The sequence below is a fragment of the Protopterus annectens genome, chromosome 9.part0 (genome assembly GCF_019279795.1).
Source record: "Protopterus annectens isolate FY-2018-M chromosome 9.part0, PAN1.0, whole genome shotgun sequence".
NCBI lineage: Eukaryota > Metazoa > Chordata > Ceratodontiformes > Protopteridae > Protopterus > Protopterus annectens.
This window is the reverse complement of record NC_056743.1, coordinates 571,101,144-571,122,631: the sequence shown is the minus strand read 5'-3', so window position 1 is coordinate 571,122,631 and position 21,488 is coordinate 571,101,144. Positions and strand designations below refer to the sequence as shown.

The 21,488-nt window shown below is 40.9% G+C and overlaps 1 protein-coding gene across 3 annotated transcripts in view; it reads right to left on the bottom strand.

Moving 5' to 3' along the window:
* The window catches only part of SLC23A2 (solute carrier family 23 member 2), a 1,130,684-nt gene that overhangs the window by 10,001 nt on the left and 1,099,195 nt on the right, over positions 1-21,488 (bottom strand). For all 3 annotated transcript variants that reach the window (XM_044083095.1, XM_044083098.1, XM_044083097.1), the window contains exon 15: positions 20,619-20,714. In XM_044083095.1, coding sequence (XP_043939030.1) covers positions 20,619-20,714 — 96 coding nt within the window. The remainder of the gene's footprint in view (positions 1-20,618; positions 20,715-21,488) is intronic.

Here is a 21,488-nt window from a genome sequence, read left to right as displayed (position 1 = left end):
AGTACGCTGTTTAAAGGAAAACCACATCCAAAAACTGAAAAAAAAAAAAAAAATGTTTTTCCTGCAAATTTTAAACCTTTCTGCATTGCTAGTGCCTCTGTATCAAAGTAAATCATTACTACTATCTTCTAATTTGTTACATTCCAAAATTACCTGAAGGAGGCTGCCATGACTACCATCATTTTGTTTTAGCCATCTGCGGTGGTGCAGCGGTAGCGTTGTTGCCTCACAGCAAGAGGTTCTCCCGTTCGATTATCGGCTGGAGTGCAGGGAGTGCCTTCTGTGTGGAGTCTGCATGTCCTCCCCGTGGTTGGGCGGGCGTTCGAAAGACATGCGTAAATGGGCGTGCCTTCGTTGAAGGTTGAATGCTGAGCTGGCACCTCAGCATTCGTGAAAATCTACGGCAAAATTGAAGTGTATTAACCCACCACTGAGTTTGTGCAGGAATGGGCGTGCCCGCAGTGACTAACAGCAGCAATGTGCCGTGATTGACATGCAATGAAAATGTAACGGTAAATCCATGTCAATCCATGACAAAAACAGAGCACTTAGTAAGCACAATAATGACACGAATGGCCTTTACATTCAAATGTTCCACAAGCATCTTGACAACCGAATACTGTTATGAAAGAAAATAACACATTCAAGTGGGTTAATACACTTCAATTTTGCCGACATTTTAAACAAATACAAACATTAAATCATAATAATTCATCAAAACATCTTACTACCAATGAAGTAACACCTTTGTAGCTGTGCCGTGAGCTGCCTGATTGAAGTTATTATTAAAGGCTCCATATTCTCCCTCCTGCGCGAACTCGGTGGTGGGTTAATACACTTCAATTGCCAGAGTGCAAAGTTAGTCATGACGTTGATACCGGTGGTTAGTTTTGCTCATCGGAATGTCTTGAATCTGAACTTGCTTGTTTTCGAATGTTTAGGATTGTGATCACTTGTGTAGTGTTATTGGAAATATTGAAGTGTAGTAACTCACCACCGAATTCGCGCAGGATGGAGAATATAGAGCCTTTTTTCACATTAATTGTGTCAATGTCTTGCGTTAATAGCACTAATATTTTAAAATGTGTTTAGTGATAAGTAGTGATATAGCACGAAAAATATTTAAAAACTGCTTTATTAATGGCGAAATATAGGTCTAAATTACCTTGTGTTTTGGTGGCATCTTTCAATCAAATGGCAGTCAAAATGGTCACAGGCAGGGTTTGGGCGGGGCATGCTACTGCGCATCTGGTGGGTTAATACACTTCAATTTTGCCAAATCTACTGCCAATCATTAGCGGACCGGAGTTCCGCTGTGGCGACCCCTAACCGGAAAATGCAGAAAGACAAACAACAACAGTCAATGGCTTCACCATCCTTATATCATGTTAGAGGGACAGAAAGAAATCCCTAGGATGAGGGGATCATTTACTGTGGTTTTCTCTCTCATCAGCTGACAACGTTGCTGTGACTGTTTACTTTTCACTGTCGGCATCGATCTGCATTTTTAACTGATTTGCTTCTTTTGATTTTCATTAGTGGCCATCGCTGTTGCAACATTTTAAGGAACGTTTGAATGACAAGACTTAAAAATGTAGCTGAGTTAATTGTTCTTTTCAAAGTTAACAACTGTAGTTCAGTGTTCAAGTGTGAGAAATCTGACCCCTGTGATTAATAGGTGTTACTTGGGTGGAGATGGTTTGCATTGCATTCACAGTTTTAAATACTGTAGCTAGAATTAAAGTCTTTGATGTTAATCTTCTTTCCCCAACTCCAGAAGTAACGTGCACTTTCACAGAAATTACAGTGCAGAAAAAATGCAAAATGAAATACTGACAGAAAGTAAGAAGAGTTAGATTAACATATCTGCTTTCTTTTTTGTGGCACTGAGGGAAAGACTTTTGCATCTGAAAATTAAGCTTACAAGCCCTGCCTTTGTTCAGAATCCAGGCTACACTATTTATCTGAGGTGTGATGCTGGTAATCTGTAACTGATAAGGCACATTTAAATGTAACTGTTTTCTTAATAATTCAGTTGTTGCGATAAGTGACCTAACTTAATTACTGTGCCACTCTTAGTAGCTGTTGTGATGTAACAGATGACAGACAGATGCAGGAAAGAAAGGCAAACATAATTATTAAATTATGTTTATTCTGCATGGGAATGAAAAGTTTAGTCTTGGATTACTAGGAAGGAAACACACACTCACTCGTGTGTACCTGAAAACAGGTAAATGTCACTTATCTTTATATGTCACAGTAGACTCTCTATATATAATTTTAGATTAACTTTCAGGATTCAGAGGAAGTCACTCCAAGTATTTGACTCGGCATATACCATTCAAACTGAATTCTTCCTTTCACAACTCCAGCCACACACAGGCCTACTAAACCAGCACTGGCAAAAAATACACATAAATACACAAAATCATGCTCAGAGGCTCTAAATAAAAACCTGCAAAAGCATCAGAGACCTCCAAAGCAGACACCCAAACAACCTGCACCTCCCGTCACAAACCAGATGACACACAAAACAAAAAAATCAGTGTGCTGCACAATCAGAGCCCTTAAAGCAAAATAACATACCTAACACACTAGCAATAGGTGACTCTATAGTCAGGCACACTGATGTCCCACTCACTAGGCTGGAAAAGCAGAAGGTTACTATTAGCTGCCTGTTGGGAGCCAGAATCCGCCACATAACACAAGCACTCAGGTCACTCCAGAATAAGTACAAATATGACTCTGTCATTGTTCATGTTGGTGTGAATGACCCGAGATGTACCTCCCTGGACTACATGAAAAGAGACATGGAATAGCTCTCTGATCATGTAGCCGAGGCTGGTATGACCCAGACCCTAAGTAGCATCCTGCCCTCACCAAGAATGATATGTCAGTATAAAGAAAAAATGATCAATTTCAACAATTGGCTAAGCTTCTGGTGTCATTCAAAAGGGATCCAGTGTCTGTCAGCCTGGGACGACATGCTCGACAAGCCACATTAATTGGCAAGACACGGCTTGTACCTGTCACCTCTAGGCTTTCGAATACTGGCCAAGACTCTTGTTGCCCCTATAGTGCCTTTTTAGGCAAGGCTGAAAAGTCAAACCCACCTCCATAAACAACACAATTAACAAAAAACTGAGGGTTATGCTATTCAACGCCAGGAGTTTAAATCTCAAAATGCACGCACTCGAAGCACTCCTCAATATGGAGAATGTTGACATCTGTGCAGTAACTGAAACCTAGTTCAAGGCTCCAGAGAGCACCCAAGCACTACCGGGCTACAACTCATACCACACGTTTTGGCCGCAGAACATGGACCGAAACACAAAAGATGGGGGTGTATCCATATTCATCAAGGACACCTACACCTCCAGGTTAGTGGTGCAGCATGATACCTCTGAGATCATCCATGTGCAACTAACATCGGATAAATCTGCAATGCAAATTGTGGCTTGCTACAGATCACCCTCCATGACCCAGGACCACCACTCCACTTTTCTGGAGACAGTGGAAAACATGAAGGTCCTACCGAACACCCTGATATTGGGCGATTTCAATTACCCTACCATTAACTGGGAAAACTACTCGAGTACAAACTCCCAGGCCCAGTGCTTCCTGGAATTCATCAACTCAAACGCCCTAGATCAGTTAGTAAACTCCCCTACCAGAGGTGAAAACACATTGGACCTGGTCATCACCAACACGGGCGACAGGTGTTCCACACTGGAGGGCAACCCGTCACTGGTTAGATCATAGCATAAACTAATCACTCTGGATGTCCACACCCCACCACCATCCCCAACTAAGGAAACCACAGTAAAAAACTTTTCTAAAGCAAACCTCACCTTACTTAAGACATAGGCGGTAGGTTTCATAGCCCCCAAGCTAAAGGATAACGCTATCCAAGATGCAGAAACCTTTACAAATGCACTCTGTGAGAACCTACAAGGATGCATGAATCATGCCATCCCTAGCAAAACCAAGACACACTCCTCTATGAGAAGGAAACTAGTCTGGTGGACCCCTGCCATACACAGGCTATACAATAGGAGGAGGAAACTAGTTCAGAAAAAAGCAAACCCCAAGAAGGAAAGACATCCCTGATCAGTATCAGTAAGAAACTAAAGTCCTTCATAAAATCATCCAAGGCAAACTTCGAAAGAAAAATAGACAAGGATTCAAAGGATAACCACAAAGCCTTCTTTAGCTATGTTAAGAATCTAAGTGGCAACTCACAGATATGCACTGAACTACTGCAAAATAGCACAAAATATACTGAACCTACTGATATTGCCAACATCCTGGCAGAGAGATTCAGTGCAAACTTCACCCCCCTCTCACCCCCAAAAGGGTCCGCAACAATACTGGAAAAGTGTAGTGTCCCGGAAATCACAGACGCACAGGTGAAAACAGCCCTGCCAAAAAGACAGCGTCAATGGGGCCAGATGGTGTCCCAGGCTGCGTCTTGTACAAACTACAGAACAAACTAACCCCCCACCTAAACACGCTGTTCAACCTCAGCCTCTCCACAGGCTACATGCCCATAGAATGGCACACAGCAATGGTTATTCCACTCCACAAAGGAGGGGCCACAACTGACTCTGGTAACTATCGCCCCATAAGCCTGACTAGCCTGGTCTGCAAGGCTATGGAACGCATCATCATGGAACTCATTAACAAAGACATTGGGAACCTTCAAACACTTGACCCGACCCAGTTCGGCTTTGTTAAGGGCAGACATTGCCTACTAAACCTGGTTGACTTCTTCGAGACAGTCACCAAGGCCATAGATGAAGGAAAGTTGGTTCACACAGCCTACCATGACCTCGCCAAGACTTTCGACACCATTTCCCACTCGAGTATTACAGAAAAACTCACCAGCCTCAACATAAACCCCTACGTCATGAGATGGGTTGCCAACTGGCTTACAGACAGAACTCACACGGTAAGACTAGTGGGCTCCAGGTCCGACTCTAAACTAAACTAGTCACAAGTGGTGTCCCGCAAGGCTAGGTCCTGGGACCCCCACTGTTCGGCATATACTTCTCAGAAGTACAGGCAAACACAGGAGGATTACGGCTAACCAAGTTCGCCGATGACTGCAAACTGGGAGCCATAACTGACTCTCCAGCTGACATGGACATTCTCCAAAAGGGCCTTATTGAGACGGACACCTGGTGTTAAAGTCATGGCCTCAAGATAAATGCCAAAAAATGCATAGTCATCCCATTTGGGAAAAACAAAACACCCACAAATTACTGCATAGGTGGCAGCCCCCTTAATACAGAAGAGGTAATAAGAGATCTGGGGACCCAGGTAGAAAGTAATCTCTCCTTTGACAATCATATTGCCAAAGTAGTTAGGAAATCCTTCTATGTGGCCCATCAAATTACTGAAGGGTCTGCATCTAGAAATAAAGAGGTTACAGTGCCCCTCTACTTGTCACTTATCAGACCCATCATACAGTACAATGCCCCGTTTGAGATGCACCTCACAAGACACTTCCAACAGCTGGAAAGACCACAAAAGTAACTCACCAAGAGGATTACTGGTCTCAAACATATGTCCTATGCACCCCGAATGAAAAAACTCTGGCTGTATTCAGTGGCATATCGCTTATTCAGAGGTTTCCTCTGCCTGACTTACAAAGCCATGTCCAACTCAGAAATGATGGACATGCTCCACCTAAAGAAATCCAAGTCACTGCGAGCCACGCGCTCTAGTGAGTTAAACCTCACCACAACAATAAATAGAACATGCTGGAGGGATAGATTCCTGTCACAGAGACTCCCCATGCTTTGGAACAAAATTCCAAACTACATTAGGCAGAGCCCCTCACTAACACTCTTCAAGCCTCTTCAAACCTTGATGAGTGAATGGGTAACAGAAAATACAACCCTGGGATCACTTCATTGGCTCTGCTTGACAGAGGATCAGTTAATTAATCAATGGGACGGCGAAAGCCGACACACTCTGGCTAGGTTATAAATGCCCTCGGGCAGATAGCCTAGTATCTACCTATGAACCTATATCTATAGCTATATATATCTATATCTATCATCTTCTTTCGGCTGTTCCCGTTAGGGGTCGCCACAGCAGATCATCAGTTTCCATTTCTTCCTGTCCTTTGCATCTTCCTCTGTCACACCAACCACCTGCATGTCCTCTCTCACCACATCCATAAACCTTATCTTAGGTCTTCCTCTTTTCCTGTTACCTGGTAGCTTCATCTTTAGCATCTTTTTCCAATATACTCTGCATCCCTCCTCAGCACATGTCCAAACCAACGTAATCTTGCCTCTCTGGCTTTGTCTCCAAACCTTCCAACCTAGGCTGACCCTCTAATATACTTATTCCTAATCCTGTCTACCCTTGTCACACCCAGTGCAAATTTTAACATCTTTAATTCTGCCACATCCAGCTCAAACTCCTGCCTTTTTGTCAATGCCACTATCTCCAACCCATATAACATAGCTGGTCTCACTACCCTCTTGTAGACCTTCCCTTTCTCTCTTACTGGTATTCATCTGTCACAAATCACTCCTGACACTCTTCTCCACCCACTCCATCCTGCCTGTACTCTCTTCTTCATCTCTCTTCCACATTCACCATTACTCTGAACTATTGATCCCAAGTATTTAAACTCATCCACCTTCACCACCTCTACTCCATGCATCCTCACCATTCCTCTATCCTCCCTCTCATTCACACACATATATTCTGTCTTAGTCCTGCTGATCTTCATTTCTCTTCTCTCTAGAGCATATCTCCATCTCTCCAGGGTCTCCTCCACCTGTTCCCCACTCTCACTACAGATCACAATGTCATCTGCAAACATCACAGTCCACGGAGACTCCTGTCTGATCTCGTCTGTCAACCTATCCATCACCATTGCAAATAAGAAAGGGCTCAGAGCTGATCCTTGATGTAACCCCACCTCCACCTTAAACGCATCCATCACTTACACCGCAGACCTCACCGCTGTCACACTACCCTCTTACATATCCTGTACCACTCTTACATTCTTCTCCGACACTCCCAACTTCCTCATACAATACCACAACTCCTCTCTAGGCACTCTGTCATATACTTTCTCTAAGTCTACAAAAACACAATGCAACTCCTTCTGACCTTCTCAGTACTTCTCCATCAACACTCTCAGAGCAAACATCGCAAAAACTGAGGGTAATGCTACTCAATGCTAGAAGTCTAAATCTGAAAATGCACTCATTCGAGGCACTCCTTAAAATGGAGAACATCGATATCTGTGCAGTGACTGAGACCTGGTTCAAGCCTCCGGACAGCACCCCTGCACTACCAGGCTATAACTCATACCACACTTTTCGGCCATGTAACATGGACCAAAACACCAAAGGCGGAGGTGTGTCCATATTCATTAAGGATATCCACACCTCCAGGCTAGTTGCTCAGCATAATGCATCTGAGATTATCCAAGTGCAACCAACTCTGGGCAAAATTGCAATCCAAATTGTAGCTTGCTACAGATCCCCCCCCCCATGCCCCAGGATTCCCACTCCTCTTTTCTTGATGTATTGGAAAATATTAGGGTTCAACCAAACACCCTAATAATGGGTGACTTCAACTACCCCACCATTAACTGGGAAAACTACTCAATTTCCAACTCCTTAGCTCAACACTTTCTGGAATTCATAAACTCCAATGCCCTGGATCAACTTATACACACCCCCACCAGGGGCAACAATATCCTAGACTTAGTCATTACCAACATGAGTGACCAGTGTTCCACACTTGAAGTCAATTCCTCATTGGTCCGATCCGACCATAAGCTAATCACCCAATATATATCCACATCCCGCCCCCAGCCCCCATTAAGGAAACCACAGTAAAAAATTTCTCCAACGCCAACTTCATGCTTCTTAAGACAGAAGTGGTGAACTTCTTGACACCCATGAAAATGGACAATACAGTTACAACTGCTGAATCCTACACAAATGCACTCTAAGCGCTTACACGAGTGCATGGATCGTGCTATCCCAAACAGAACCAAGACACTATCCTCCAAAAAAAGGAAGCCAATCTGGTGGTCCCCTGCCATACAAAAACTGTACAACAGAAGGAAGAAACTGTTGCAAAAGAGAGTAAAAGCCCATGAGCGGAGGAGCTCCCTGGTCAGCCACAGTAAGAAGCTGAGATCCCTTATCAGATCCTCCAAAGCTAGCTATGAAAACAAAATTGCCACTAATTCCAAGGACAACCACAAAGCATTCTATAGCTATGTCAAGAATCTCGATGGCAACACCCAGATCTGCTCTGAGTTACAGCACAAAGGCAAGTAAATTACAGAACAAACTGATATTGCCAACATCCTGGCAGATAGATTCAGTGCTAACTTTACCCCCTTCTCACCCTCTAAAGCGCACATATCTATACAGGAAAAATGCAGAGTCCCTGTAATCACAACTACGCAGGTAAAAGCTGCACTCTCTAAAGCCAAAAACACAGCATCCATGGGACCGGACAACATCTAAGGCTGCGTTTTACACAAACTTCAGAACAAACTGGCTCCCCACTTAAGCACCATGTTCAATAATAGCTCAGGCTTTGTGCCCACTGAATGGCATACAGCAACAGTTATCCCACTCCACAAAGGGGGAGCCACCACTGATCCCTGGAACTATCGACCTATTAGCCTGATGAGCCTTGTCTGCAAGGCCATGGAACATACCATCATGGAACTCATAAACAAAGACATTGGTAACCTCCAAACTCTGGATCACACCCAGTTTGGGTTTGTGAAAGGCAGATCATGCCTCCTGAACCTGATCGACTTTGAGGCAGTCACCAAAGCCATAGATGAGGGTAAGGTGGTACACACAGCCTATCTTGACCTCGCCAAGGCTTTCAACACCATCCCCCATTCTGGAATTATAGCTAAACTCACTAAACTAGGTATAAATCCCTACGTCATAAGATGGGTTGCCAACTGGCTCACTGACAGAACGCACACTGTAAAAGTTGCAGACTCCAAATCTGAAATCAAAGCAGTGACAAGTGGAGTACCACAGGGTTCCTCTCCTGTTTGGTATCTACTTCTCTGAAGTACAGGCTAACACAGAAGGCCACTGGCTAACGAAGTTCACAGATGACTGCAAACTAGGAGCCATAGTCAAGCCCCAAATGATGTGGACATCCTACAGAAGGGCCTCGCTGAGACAGATGCCTGGTGTGAGAGCCATGGCCTCAAGCTCAATGCCAAAAAGTGCAGTGTCATCCCCTTTGGTAAAAACTCTGTACCCATGAACTAAGACATAGGCAGCAATCTACTTAACACTGAATGCATAAGAGACCTTGGGACCCAGGTGGACAGTAGTCTCTCCTTTGAAAGTCACATCACCACAGTAGTCAGGAAGTCCTTCTACGTGGCACACCTCATCATAAAAGGGTTCTCATCCAGGAAAAAATAAGTCATTGTTCCCCTTTACTCAACACTCATTAGACCCACTATAGAGTACAACGTCCCTTTTGGAATGTACCTCACAAGACATCTGCAGCAGCTGGAAAGGCCACAGAAGTACCTCACAAAGAGGATTACTGGCCTCAAACAAATGCCCTACACTGACCGCCTCAAAAAACTCCAGCCTTACTCCGTAGCATATCGCCTACTCCGAGGTGATCTCTGCCTAACATATAAAGCTATGTCAAACCCAGAGCTGTTGGACATGCTACACCTAAAGAAATACCAATCCCTCTGAGCTACACGCTCTAGGGACCTAAACCTTGTCACCACAATAAACAGGACATGCTGGAGGGATAGATTCCTGTCCCAGAGACTTCCCATACTTTGGAACAGGCTACCCATCTATGTCAAGCAAAGTACTTCATTAGCACTCTTCAAGAAAAATCTTGATGAGTGGATGGGAAATAGGAAATACAGCCTGGAGATCACTTCTGTGTCTCTGCTTGACAGTGGCACAGGAAAATAACTTTCTTGGGTGGCGTAAGCTAGGGAACCTTGTTGGCTGTGCTTATGTAGGCCCTTGGGCCGACAGCCTAGTACCTACCTATGAACCTAATCTGTAGTGCTCTTTCCTGGCATGAAACCATACTGCTGATCACTAATCATCATTTCCCTTCTTAACCTAGCTTCCACTACTCTTTCCCATAACTTCATGCTGTGACTCATCAATTTAATCCCTCTGTAGTTACTACAGCTCTGCACATCACCATATACATAGACACACCCACACACAGAGCCACACAGATGCACAATGTCACAGGTATGCAATATCTGGACAGTAAATAAATAATACAGGGAAACTGATGTCTTTGAATTATGGTGCTGAAAAAGGTTTCTATATACAAAAGGGACTGCTTGAAAAACAAATCAATTGGTAAGGGAGGACATAAAACCTAAGTATTCAAAGGAAGCTCAAAAGGCAAGTTCAGTTCGTACTTCATACATACTATGCAAAGAGAAAGACCATTAGAAAAAAGAAGTTATGAACTTACCATAATGTTCCATGTTTGTTGTCCATCTTGACATTCATTCTTACTGGATGGGTTCAGAGCTGATCCTTGGCTCCAACTCGGCCAAATACACTAGCTCGAAGTCTCTAACTTGGCTCATGGCAGAAGGGTATCCCATCATGCAGTGGTGTAATTCCCTAGATCTTGTTTGCTGCCAGTCATAAATAATCTATCCAAACTACAAAGATACATAAGGTATAGAAACAACAAGGAAAACTACAAAAGAGCTCCTCAGTGAGGAAGGAAAATCTCACCTCTAGGTCCTCTAGGATTCCTTGGCTGGGGGAAGGTGGGAGGGTCATAAGAATGAATGGCGAGATGGACAACAAACAGGGAACATTATAAGTACATAACTTCTTTATGTTATGTGTTCCTATCTCGCCTTCATTCTTACTGGATGGGGACATTATCCCTAGCACCATTTCCCCAGGTGGCTCACAGAAGAACACCTTTGAGCACAGTGGAATCAAAAGAAACCCTGTGCCTGGAGGCCAAATCTACTTTGTCTGGCCAAATAAGCAGAGGATGTTGCTAATGCTCTGGTCGAGTGGCCTCTAACTTTGAATGATAAATTTCTGTTATTTGAGGAGTACATAATGGTAATACAATTTTAGAGCCAATTTGAAAGCATAATTTTAGAAACAGGCATGCCCTTTTTTGCTTCAGAAAAGGAAATGAACAATTGATCTGTTTTCCTGAAATCTTTAGTTCTATGCAGTTAAAATCTAAGCTGTCTCTGCACATCCAACTGGTGAAGTTTGTACTCTTCCTTGTTGCTATGACTGGGAAAAAAAACTGGGAGCTCAATAGACTGATTAAAATTGGTCTGGGAACAAACTTTTGGTAAGAAGGATGGATTCGTATGCAGGGATACTCTATCTCTATGGAAGATCAGGTATGGTGATGTGATTGACAGAGCTTGCAACTCCGAGACTCTTCTTGCAGATGTAATGGCTACCAGGAGAACAGTTTTCCAAGAAAGGAATTTGAGATACGACAATAAACACTGCTGTTCGGTAACAATAAAGGCTGTCCTCCTCCTTATAATTCCAAAAAAACGAGCGAACCCGTATAAGTAAATTGATGAAATGTTTAATAGTTTATAAGAAACATAGTAACAACCAGAAATAATTATGTATTTTCAATATGGTATTTACCAGCGCTAAAAATAATATAAGTAAAATGTATAAATGTATTAATTGATTTGAGCGCCAGAAACAACCAATGAAAATGGATGTAAGATTATTTAAGCATGAAGTTTTTAAGTGAACAGATGATTCTGATGAAGTCTCGAGTTACGAGATGAAAGCGCGCTTAATCTGTTTCTGGTTGTTACTATGTGTCTTATAAACTATTAAACATTTCATCAATTTACTTATACGGGTTCGCTCATTTTTTAGAATAAGGAGGAGGACAGCCTTTATTGTTACCGAACAGCAGTGTTTATTGTCGTTTTGCAGTTGCTGAATTTTTTTAAGGAATTTGAGATCACAAGATGCTGAGGGCTCGAAAGGAGACAATGTTAGGCGAATCAGAACAAAATTCAAATTCCATGGAGAAAGAGGTTCTTTAATGGGAGGTCTCAATAAAGAAGTGTCTTTTAAAAATGCTTTACACAATTTGTGTGACATCAGGTTCGAAGTATATTCACCAATGTGGAAATTAAATATTGCAGTTAGTTGTACTTTAATTGCAGCTGCTGCAGAGCCTTGAAAAAGTTCAGCAAGAAATTCCAAAACTGAACTGACTGGGGCAGAGAAAGGATCAATGTTTTTTGCTTGTGCCCAATAGAAGTACCTCTTCCATTTACTAGCATATCATTTTCTGGTCAAAGCCTTGTGAGTGGATACCAAAATGTGTTTTACTGCTGGTTTGAAGTCTTGAAGCCTGACTAAGTTTGGAAGTGGAGCAGCCATGATGTCAAATTGAGTGTTTGGAGAGCAGGATGAAGAGATCCGGACATATGAGTCAGAAGGTCTGGAACTGGGTATAGAACCCAGGGCATCTAAGCAGGTGAGGCCAGAGAAAGGGGAACCAAATCTGATGAGGCCAGTATGGGGCAATAAGAATCAGCCTGCTTCCCAAGAATTTTGCTTTCTGGATGACTTTGGGTATGAGGGGAAAGGGGAAATGCATACAGAAGTCCCGAGGGCCAATCGTGAATGAGTGCGTCTCTTGGTGTCTGCCCCAGAGGGGGGATTAGGGCAAAGTAGCTGCTGCATTTGGTATTCATGGGAGTGGCAAAGAGTTCACAGCAAGGCTGGCCTCATTTTCGGAAGATCTTCTCCGCTATGTTCTGGTTCAGAGACCACTCATGAGGCATCAAAATCGCCCTGCTGAGCTTTTCTGCTATCACGTTGGATTTTCCCGGGATGTGCGTTGCTACCAGGAAATGTTGGGAAGAAACTGCCATTGCCATACCCTCAGCGCTTCTTGACAAAGGGGGTATAATCTGGTTCCCCCTTGTTTGTGTACCAGACTACTGACATGTTGTTTGACTGGATAGCAATTGTTCCTTGTGGAAGAGAGTCCTGAAGTGCCTGCAACACTAGAAGTATTGCTCTCATCTCTAGAACATCAATGTGCAGATGGGCCTCGTGTTCTTGCTATGTGCCTTGGACAGTCCTTCCCAGATAATGCCCCCACCCCCACCCCACATGGGAGGCGTCCGTGGTCACTGTAGCTACAGGTAGTTGTGGTACAAAGGGTCGTCCTATGGTCACATGGTTGGACCGAAGCCACCATAGGAGATCTCTCTTGCATGAGTTTGTGATCCTGACTTGGTGAGACATGGTAAGTTCTTGTCATGACCACTGAGCAAATAGAAGCCACTGAAAAATTCTCATATACATTCTGGCCAGGGGCACTAAGGTGATCGGTGAAGCCATTGTCCCTACGAGTTTCAGAATTGTCTTTGTCTTCGCTTTGTTTCGGGGTAAAAGGTTTATTTGTTGTCTGAGAACAGAAACCCTGTCCGGCAGAAGTCGTGCCATCATGGACACGGTGTCAATATCTGCGCCTATGAATGTAATATGTTGACAGGGCAACAACGTCGATTTTTGTAAATTGACTGCAATCCCTAAGCGGGAACAAGTTTGAAGAATGGTATCTCTCGCCTGTTGAAGTAGATGCTTGGTGGTGGCACAGTTAGGAGCCAGTCATCTAGGTACGGAAACACTTGGAATCTCAGACGTCTCAAGTGAGCCATGACTACTGCCATGCATTCAGTGAACACTCTGCGGGCTGTAGTGAGACCAAAGGGCAGAGCTCGAAACTGGTAATGACTGGCTCCCAGCCAGAAGCATAAGTGACTCCTTGATGCTCTGTCCATTTTTAAGTGGTAGTACACATCTTGGAGGTCTACTGAGCACATCCAATTGCCTTTCCCTAAAAAGTAAAGAATCAACTGCAGTGTCACCACTCAGAACTTGGACTTCTTCATGGATTCGTTTATTTGCTGAGATCCAAAATGGGTCTCCAGTCCCCTCTTCTTTTTGTCTCTATAAAGAATCTTGAGTAAGTTCTGAATCCTATTTGGTCTGCGGGGACTTCTTGGACGACTCTTTTGTCTTGCAACTTTTGAATTTCTACAGTTGCTTGTTCCCTTTGACTGGGTGAAAAATCTGGGATTATTCTGATCTGTGGGGCAGGACAGCAAAAAGGGATAGAATAGCCTCTGGATATTATACTCTGTACCCACTTGTCTCATGTGACATTTTGCCAGGCTTCTGGGTACAAGATAAACACCCCCGACTGCCTCCACTGTAGAGCAGACAGGCCTCCTTTCAGGACAGCTGATAAGGCCACCTGCGTAAGGAATCACGGTCACCCTGGTATTGCGGACCCCTCTCTGCCTCTAGGACGATGTCTACCATTATTGCCTCCTCCTATACCCCTGGGAAAGGGTTCACCTTGTGCTTCTTGAAAAACATCCAGGGATCTTTTGAACCACATTTTCCCTCTCTTCTGGCCTTTAGGATACGGTCTTGAAGGAACAGAAAAACATACTCCAACGACAGAGAGAGTTTTCCCTTCCTCTCGCATCTGGTGAGTGTGTCCTTGACTTTAGGTCCAAAAAAATGAGGAACCATCAAAAGGGGCATTGGTAAAGGTAGACTTGAAGGGCTCCGCAAAGTTGCATAAGCTCATCCAAGAGTGCCTCCTTAGGGAAACTCCTGAACCCGCTGCCCTGCTTGCTCCCTCTGCTGCATAAGAGATCAGTCTCATGGAGAAGTTAATGATGGAATTTAAGGTAGATAGCTCAGAAGTGACCTTTTCTGACACCCCTGCAGCCAATGAACTTTTGAGAGTATCTCCTAACTCCCTCAGGAGATCTCTTTGTAGCCTAAGATCGTTCAGCGATCTAAGGGCAAAAGTCACTGACGGAAAAACACACTTCCCATATCTGTCCATCATCTGGGAGTTATTTGGTGGATGGACAGATGAGGATGTTTCGTTAAGTTCCTTCTTGGTGGCTGCTGCCACCACCATAGCATCTAAAGGAATGCCTTTCGTGAGAAATTCTTTCCACAGGTGCTGACAAGAACTTATTTGGCTTCCGAGGGACTGGTTCCATAATGTCTGGTGACTCCCATGCCTTTCGACTAACCAACTCCAACAGCTCATCAAAAGGCGGAGACACCCAGGAGGCTAAAGGTTGAGATCCAAAAGCCTTCAGGTACACCGACTCCTCATCAGAAGGGTTGATAGATTTCCAGCTGCCTTTCTGTTTCAGGATCTCTAGAATATCTGCGAAGGAGATATCTTCAGAAGACGACCGTGGGGACTCTTCTGACCCCTCTTAGTACATGTTTAACTGAAAGTCTTTTGGGGCAACACTTTTTCCAAAGCTATACATTTTAAAAAAACGTAACTGACCATGTCATCACAAGTGAAATATCCATAAACTTTAGTCTAGCAGAAAGTAGGCCGAAATTATCAACAAGCTACTACTGAAAAAAAAAGTCAGAATCTTTAAGGACAAATAAAAACAGTATTAGGTACTGTTAGTTTTATTTAGTGAAGTGAAACAATCAACAACTGTGCTGCCGGGGAATTGGAAGTTGGCATAATGGTTAAGGTATTTACCCCACAGACATAAGGCATATAATTTGATTCTCACCTTTGAGGGGAAATTGGCTAGACTTAAAATTGCCAACAAGGGCAGTTAGTTTAGTACTAGCCTATGAACCTAGCAAGAGAAAAAACTTATATTTAAAGGGGCAATCAATGGCTGGGAAAATCAAATTCTACTATGACTAATGTCTGTAAACATAACGTGTCATACTACTTCAAGAGCTCTCCATGTAAAATTATCATCTTAAATGCTATAAAGTGCTCTCTGAAAGTGGGAAAAGATTGGCAAAGCCATAGTAGCAGCATTGGCTAAAAGCTGTCTTGCCCTTAGATTAGAAAGCAATAAATCTAGACACACATGAAGAAATTCATAATCAACTCCCAGAGTAGCTATTGAGATTGTGCTAGTTTCTGGGGTTGTCTTTTATCTTCCAAGATCTGTTTTAAATATCCTGAAGAAAAAAAAAAAAAAAACGAATGATTTGTTTGGCAAAAATGGCATCACTCATGCCAGCTCAAAGTCATAAATGGATAAAGTCCTGATTGTGACCAGATGGTAAAGGATCAACTTGCAGCCCATCTTCTGGAGCTAATTATGACTGTCCATTCTTTGGATGAGATGTTAAAGTCAGGCTCCATCTGCCTAAGTTGGTGGTAACTCAGCTGGATATAAAAGATCCCATGGCACTTATCCAAAGGAGTAGGGGATGCTGCCGTGGTCCAATTTCCCCTGAATGACATCTGGGGGTTTCTCTTGAAAATGGACCACTGACCTCGTGGGACCAAACTGTTCAACAACATGCAAATTAAAGAGGCTAATGCCAGCTCACCCATCTGAAGGTAATGGTGTAGGCTACTGCACTGCTAATACTTTGTGGTGCAAAAAGGGTGAACTACATACAATATAAGGGCAGAACTAACACTTGGCTTTGGCATGCTATGTTTGCACATCAGCCCTCAATAAGCATGAGCAAATATGCAAAGGATAGCGGGGTTCTTAACTTCTGCAAGCATGAATATCAGCCACCACAGGAGAGGAGAGGCTATTAAAGAAAAATTTCAGTATGGCTGAGTGGATGGCAGCCTCTCCTGTAATTGACTCTTACTTCAGTAAGTATTAGAGCAAACGGGTATGCTTAACAGTGGGTGAAGAACACCTGTAGTGTTTAATATCTCATGTCATACCTATTTCTGCAACTTAAGCCCTTTAAAAATCTACCCTCAATACAATAAAACTGAAGGAGTTGAGAATTGCTGACTGCTATCCTGTTTATCTAAATTGTCTTTTCTTTACAGTGGTTTTCTTTTTCCCTATGAACATTCTACAAACACTAATTCCTCTGAAAGAGCTTAGCAGACATTTGGTGAGAAGCACTAGGTCCTTACTTTATTGTCAACAAATAATGTGAAATGACAACAAGGACTGATAAATTACAAATTACACAGGAAGTATTTAAACAGTTCTGAGTTTACAAAAAAAAAAATTCTAATAAAACTAACCATGCTCGACTGCATCTATAGAAATGTTTTTTAAACTTGTCAATAAGCTTGAATGCACTAATAAATATTTTAGTAATACTTAAAAATGACTACTGGAAATATCCTGAAATATAATCCACACTGTAATGATACAGTACTTTTACTATCTAAAGATAATTTAAGTTAGTACAAAAGTCTCTGAGCCAGCATTTACATCCAGGTCCTCAAAGCAAGAGGGACCAATATAAACTGCAATGGATGAGTGTTTTCGCATTAAATCTTGAATTCATAAACCTCCTAAAAGGAACTACATGTATGTGTAATATCTGCCTTGACAGAGAAACAGATTTTACAATTTCAATTTAACCTTAGGAAAAGGAATCAATGTTTGATGGACTGAAATATGCACTGAAGTAAATCATAAAATTGAATAAAACAAGGTTAGAAAAATAGATGGTTTAAGATGACCTTCTCTACGGAGTTTCCAATTTTGGGTGAGTACCAAATTTTTCAGCATACCTGGCCCAACAGGATGAATGGAGAGAGTTACATTTTGCTGCAAATTAAGAAAACACTTCTAAATAACTTAGAAAATTGGCTGAGCTTTACTAAAAGAATTCCAGAATGACTCAAAAACTGAAATCTTAAAACTTATTTGCAACATCTAAATAGAGGGTTTAGGACAACTTGAATAAATTAACATTTAACATAGCACCATAACCAGACAGAAGGCCCATGACCAAGCAGAACTGATTATACAAAACTAACTGTTCAAATCACTCCATTTTTCAACAAGATTTCGGGTTTTATGTAACTGAAAAAAAAAACAAAAAAAAAAACAGGTCCTCATCTGATTATAACAATGAAATAATTTCGGACATACTCCTACTAGTCTACTAAAAGTGGAGAAAAATTAATTTCAGACGAGTTACTTATTGTTTTCAGATATAATGAACAATATTTCTTCACGCCATATATTTAAAACGTAAAATGTATACATAAAGGTTATTATTCATTATTACTTGGAAAGTACAGAGAATAAAAATGTATCTTTTTGCTCTCATTATTAAACAGACATTATGAATCAGGAATTTTACGAAAGGGCTCATTTTCATAAAAAATCTAAGTAGATTACGGTAACTTCAGAATTAACAGGTTGTTTCATATTGCGTGGATGAAACATCAGAAGCTGAGGCTGAGATACAGAGAAGAGTTGATATTAATATTTGTGTTTGTGTGTGTGTATATATATATATATATATATATATATATATATATATATATATATACACAAACACACACACACATGTATACACTTGTATACACACGCACACACACACAAACATATATACAGAACATCTATGAAACATATAAATTCATAATACAGCAACCCTGGAGAAGAGACTTGAATTTATCCATCTAATACTATCAACTGGATAGTTTCTTCAAGATTACATTCACTCAAAGGCCTTAAATTTTTAAGAAAAAAAACAAACAAACAAAACGTCCAACTACTATAGCCAAGGGTATCAATCAAAATAAGGGAAAAATAAAATGTTAAAAAGAAAAACAGTAACATCTGTGCTGTAGCATCTGCAAAACAAATAGAGTTTTACTACATCAAATTAAACAAACTTTGAATGGATAACTCAGACTGAAAAGAACCACTTATATTTAAAAGAAACCACATTCACCAGTTTATCCATAAAGGTAAGCCTCAAAACAAATTCTCGTTCTTCGTATAAGTGTCAAACTTCCTATTCCCATATGCTTGCTATATCAAAAAGTAAAATTTTTAAGAATATGTAAAAATGGACAGGCTTTAAAAGGGGGAGGTTGTCTCATAAGCAGTGGTAATCAAGAACATAATACTAAATATCTCAAATAAAAAAATTAACGTACCATGCCAAGACGTCCTATTAAAAACTAAACATCTTAAAGCAGTAAATGAAAGGGTAAGTGCTTGTTATTACCCATTTGTTTAAACACAATATATCTGTCAATAACAAGAACACAATAATGTAAATTGACTGTTTTAGACAGCTTGTCTATAATCAACCTAAGTGCAAAACAGGATAAAAATAGAGAGCTTGCAAGCCAAGTCTGAATCTGCAACTTTTACTGAATAAAAGAAATAAGTTATTTACTGCAAATGGGGCAAAGCCATACCAGACGGCGGTGAAAGTAAATACAGCATTATGTGATGCTGAAACTTCAAACCCAATGCTCAAAATGGACTCATCAGCAGAAATAAAACAACAGTAGCTAAACATGAGTGAAATATTCAAAGGTGATCATGTTGTGGTGCTTTGAAACATGTGATCAAACAATGTCGATGCTTCCAAAATATTACCGATGAAATATTTCAGATCAACTTTATAAAAGCCAAAACAGACAGGTACTGCATTTGAGCCCTTATCCATTACTTGATCGAGGTCTGGACAAATAAATGTGGTTGTCTACATCTCTGTTTAATTTCTGGAACTAGACCTTGAACAATTCCTATCCTGCTACCACTCCATCCAAAATCTTATTTACTTCTGATGTCATGAACGAATGTCCACTGATTTTTATAGTTCAACAATTTAATGTGCAAAATTCATAGAACCAAATGAAGTAATCCAACAAAAGGGTGAGTCCTTTGATACAACACTGTTTTCTTTTTTCAAACTTGGGCAATAATACCTGTGAAAATTTCTTGTAAAAGTTTAATTATGAAATTAGAAGGTATAAATTCAGGAAAGCCTCCGATAATACTGCCTACAAGATAATAATATGATTATTTTGCAGTGGAATAATACTGTTTTGGAAAATTACTAAACAATGAGTTGTGACGAATTCGACCAGCCCTTGATCTATTAATATTTGTCCTTTTTTTGTGAGATCAGAAACTTTTTTTTTAATTTCAGATGATTTAAACAGATTCTATTAATGCATCTGGAAACAGAAAGTTTATTTTAAATCATGTAAGGTTAATGGAGCATCCCTTTTTAATTTTTGAGGTTGAGGCTTCTCGGATTGTGTGCGCAATGGTGTTTCAAATGTTTTTAATATTTCAATGTACTTTACATTCCCTGGAGTAACAGCGGGTGAGGATAAATATTATAAACAGGTTGGTATCAATCAAGTTCTTTGTGTTAAAACAACTGCACACTTGACAGCAATCCCTAACTAGAAATGGAATAAATGCCAACTACTAAGTACTAATGAGATTTAAATAAAGAAGGACATGAAAATAAATATTATGCTATTTAGCATTTGCAATAAAAAAGGTGGAAAACATTTAATTAGGTAATGGGCAAGGAGAAAATAAAACTTAAAGCCAGTGGAGTTGAAACATGCAATCCATTCTACTCTCTGCCATCTTGAAAGCTAGAGTGTAGCAAATTGCTGACAGCTAAAGAGAGTGCCACTGATGTTAAAAGACAAATTAAGGAAGTTTAATACAATCTTAAGCCACTATTCTTGTAACAAATTAAATGAAAATCTGAATACATTAAGTGACAAAAGTCCATCACTTTTATATTAACATACGTTGGTAAACTTACCTGGGATTGTGTTATCCAAAAGAAAAGCAACAGAGCCACCAACAAACATAGCTGTGGTGAGTAGGACATTCAGTACTTGGTCAATTTCTGCAATACCTGTTAAAGAATAACATCAGATGAAGATGGTACAGGTCAAGTTTAAAAGACTAGTAAATCTTTATTAGCAATATGCTACATTTTTATTGACATTAACACCAGAAAAATATGCCATCATGTGAACATTTACCATAACAATAGACTTTCGAGAGCATTTTGCAACATGCAACAGAAAACAAAGCTATGTTGAGAAGTCTTATCAGAGCTAAGCTCAAGTATTGAAGCAGTTTTTTTTCTCAGATCTTCTTGGTCCTGAGATTTTAGAAAGAATGTGTTTCTTTTCATATTTCCTTTAGTTTTTTTTTTAATTCTGTAAATGAGGCTAAACAGAGTTCTGGCACTACCACCAAATAAAAGTAATTACTCCTTAGGTAAAACACTGTTCCCAGAGGATGGTAGATTGAGATTGCAGTACATCTTTTCCTGACAAAAGTGTCTATTTTAAGTGGTAAAACAACAACTGTAGAAGGCAACTGACCTATTAACAGAGCACATTACGTGGTACACAATATTATGCAAGCCTTTCTATTGCTAAGACACAACAACGCACAATATACATAAACAGGATATGTGCAAACTTTATTTAAGCACTTCGAAATAACTGATTACTGAATATAGACTATGAAATAAGCAAATGAAAGTAAGGGAGACAAATCTGAGGGAGCAGAAGTCAAGTACTATTAACATGGAATAAGGAAAGGAAACGGGAGATCATTCATTGGGAATTGGTTTGTGCGCGATGCTAAGAGACTTAACAGAAAGGTAACAAAGGGG